The sequence below is a fragment of the Mustela nivalis genome, assembly GCF_964662115.1.
Source record: "Mustela nivalis genome assembly, chromosome: 9".
Lineage (NCBI taxonomy): Eukaryota > Metazoa > Chordata > Mammalia > Carnivora > Mustelidae > Mustela > Mustela nivalis.
This window is the reverse complement of record NC_139028.1, coordinates 106,280,677-106,284,238: the sequence shown is the minus strand read 5'-3', so window position 1 is coordinate 106,284,238 and position 3,562 is coordinate 106,280,677. Positions and strand designations below refer to the sequence as shown.

Here is a 3,562-nt window from a genome sequence, read left to right as displayed (position 1 = left end):
GTTACGGGAAGGTTAGAATTGTCATGTCACTAACCCTTCTCCTGTATATATCAGCAGACGACATGTGTTTTGTTGTGGATGCCTGTGGCATACTGCCTATCGGTACATATTTCAAAATATGCTTGCATGTTCTGTTTTTGCTGTACTTATTCTTATCTGCTTAATTCCTGTTTTGTGTCCGAGTCTCTTTAGTAAATATTTTTGTATGTATTCCATGGATTTGAAAGAAAGAGTGAGAGAGGAGAAGAAAAGTGTGGGAAAGAAAGAGAGAGAATAGAAGTTTTTTTAAAGAACAATCTATTTTTGCTTATACCCCAAAATGCATTAATCATATTTATACTATTCATTGAGTCTTTGTAAACTACTTGACTACTCTAGCAATTTATTTTAGAGAGAGAGCATGTGTGTGTGTGTGTGCGTGTGCTCATGTGCAAGGCAGGGGAAGGGCAGAAAGAGAACCTTTGAGCCGAGTTTCCATTAAGCCCAGAGCCCCATGCAGGGCTCCATCCCAATATCCATGAGATCATGACCTGAGCCGAAACCAAGAGTTGCTTGTTCAACCTACAGAGCCATCTACTTGCCCCTAGAATTTCTCATTAAAATCCAACACAAGCTTGTGACAGAAGTGTACTTACTCCCATCTAAACAGTTGCAAATATAAAAGAAAGGGCTTTCATGTCCATTGTAGCCAATTCAGAACTAGTATTCAGATGTGTACTTTCCACTATAATATTTTAAGACTCAAATATTCATGTTGTTTCGTCATTGTGAATTTTAAGATTAATGTGATATGCAAAAAGACAATAAAGAATTGAACAGAAAATGATATAGACAATAAACTATTTAAGTCAACAGGTTATTTTTTAACCTGATATGTGTAATCAATGACTGATTAAAATCATTTCTTCCTTTTATTTAACAGCAAAATGCAATGACTGGGGACCAACATCTTTATTGCTGCCTATTTTTATCAGTGCCAAGGAAATCATTGTACCCTGCTAAGAAACAAATATGGGGATGTAATTAGGTAGACTATTTTCATGTTGCCTTTAGCACTTATAAATAAAAAGTGAAATGCCAGGGTTTCCATCAGATTTAGATTTATATAGGATTCAGATGAAAAATGTGACTGAGGTCACCATGTTTATATTGAAGGGCTTCACAGATGATTTTGAGATTCAGGTTCTCCTGTTTTTTCTATTTCTAGTGATCTATCTTTTCACTCTAATAGGAAATTTGGGATTGGTTATATTGGTCATTGGGGATTCTCGGCTCCACAATCCCATGTACTATTTTCTGAGTGCGTTATCATTCCTGGATGCCTGCTATTCCTCAGTTGTCACACCAAATATGCTGGTCAATTTCCTAGCAGAGAATAAAGCCATTTCCTACCTTGGATGTGCAGCCCAGATGCTCCTCTTTGTTACTTTTGGGACCACAGAATGCTTCCTCTTGGCTGCCATGGCTTATGATCGCTACGTGGCTATCTACAACCCTCTCCTTTATTCCGTGAGCATGTCACCCAGAGTCTACGTGCCACTCATCGTTGCTTCCTACGTTGGTGGCATTTTGAATGCTTCTGTACACACGGTGGCCACATTCAGCCTGTCCTTCTGTGCATCCAATGAAATTAGACACGTCTTTTGTGACATCCCTCCACTACTTGCCATTTCTTGTTCTGACACCCACATCAACCAGCTGCTGCTCTTCTACTTTGTGGGCACTATTGAGATAGTCACTATCATGATTGTTCTGATCTCCTATGGTTTCATTCTGTTGGCCATTCTGAGGATGCATTCTGCTGAGGGGAGGCGGAAAGTCTTTTCTACATGTGCTTCTCACCTAACTGGAGTGACAATTTATTATGGAACCATCTTTTTCATGTATATGAGACCAAGTTCCAGCTATGCTTTGGACTATGACATGATCGTGTCGATCTTTTACACAATTGTGATTCCCATGCTGAATCCCATCATCTACAGTTTAAGGAACAAAGATGTAAAAGAGGCAATGAAGAAATTGTTTGTGAGAAATTGGTTCCTATGTAAAACACATTATTAGCACTGAGTTAATCTGCAAGGAATGTTGCATATCAAATTATGTCTCTATGTTCAGAAACTAAAGAAAGTGTCTTGGTTTTAGTGAGTCATACTGTCTGTATATCCTAGAATATTTCCAAATAAAGCTTTTATCAGCCCTCCAACATAGTATTTTACAAATATGATCATTTGTATTATCTATATATTTATTTTTTGTTAATTTTTAGTGACATATAATTTATTATTAACCACAGGGGTACAGGGCTAAGAATCGCCGGGTTTACACACTTCATAGCACATCCCTTCCCCAATGTCCATAACCCCACCATCGTCTCCCTATGCCCCTCCCCCTGGCAACCCTCCATTTGTTTTGTGAGATTAAGAGTCTCTTACAGTTTGTCTCCCTCCTGATCCCATCTTGTTTCATTGATTCTTTTCCTTCTCCCCAATTCCCCCACATTGTCTCTCAACTTCCTCATATCAGGGAGATCATATGATAATTGTCTTTCTCTGATTGACTTATTTCACTAAGCATGATACCCTTTAGTTCCATCCACATCGACACAAATGGCAAGATTTCATTTCTTTTGATGGCTGCATAGTATTCCATCATATATTTTATATATATATATGTATATACATATATAAATATATATCACATCTTCTTTATTCATTCATCTGTTCATGGACATCTAGGTTCTTTCCATGTTTTGACTATTGTGGACATTGCTGCTATAAACATCCAGGTGCATGTGCCCCTTCAGATCACTACGTTTGTATTTTTAGAGTAAATGCCCAGTAGTGCAATTGCTGGGTTCATCTATTTACTTTTACTGTGTTTCAAATTGATTCATATTAAGTATTTGGTGATGCAAGTGTATTGCTATTGTCAGTCACTGTGGAATTTTCTTCACTCAGTGCTACTATAGCTTATGTACTCAGGGTTCTACAGATTGACGCATCATCACACTGTTTATAGAAAGTCATTCCCACTCGTTATGAGGTTACTTCTCCATCCTGAGTTCCCTCAGCCAGACCTCCTGAAAATTGTTTCATTTGCTCTTCATGTACTTTCAGAGTAAAATCCATCAAGGCTAATGGCCATGACTTTTTCACTATTTGGCCCAACACTAGTATTTTTTTAAATTTTTTTTTAATTTTTTTATTTTTTATAACATATATGTATTTTTATTCTACTATCAAAATCTTTCCTCATTACTACTGTTCAATCACAGAAATGGTAAGATCCATTTATGAAACTCCAAAAGTTTTACTGGTAAGTATTAGATAGAGCATTTATTGATGTACTTAAGCTCAGGAAGAACAAATAAGTTGAACTTAGAGAACTGGTTAATTATATAAATATATGTGCATAGAATATATATGCACACTATATATACACACCATAATACCCTATATATAATACACATATGCATTATATATATGTCTCTCTCTCTCTCTCTCTCTCTATATATATATATATATATATATATATATATATATATATAAATGTAGTTTGTGTG

At 36.3% G+C, this 3,562-nt stretch overlaps 1 protein-coding gene across 1 annotated transcript; it reads left to right on the top strand.

Moving 5' to 3' along the window:
* Positions 1-1,074: 1,074 nt before the first annotated feature.
* On the top strand, positions 1,075-2,061 carry LOC309840387 (olfactory receptor 5T1-like; the record flags this gene model as incomplete). The annotated part of the gene is made up of 1 exon (XM_082682437.1): positions 1,075-2,061. One exon carries the CDS (start codon positions 1,075-1,077, stop codon positions 2,059-2,061), a length of 987 nt encoding a protein of 328 aa, XP_082538563.1.
* Positions 2,062-3,562: the final 1,501 nt, after the last annotated feature.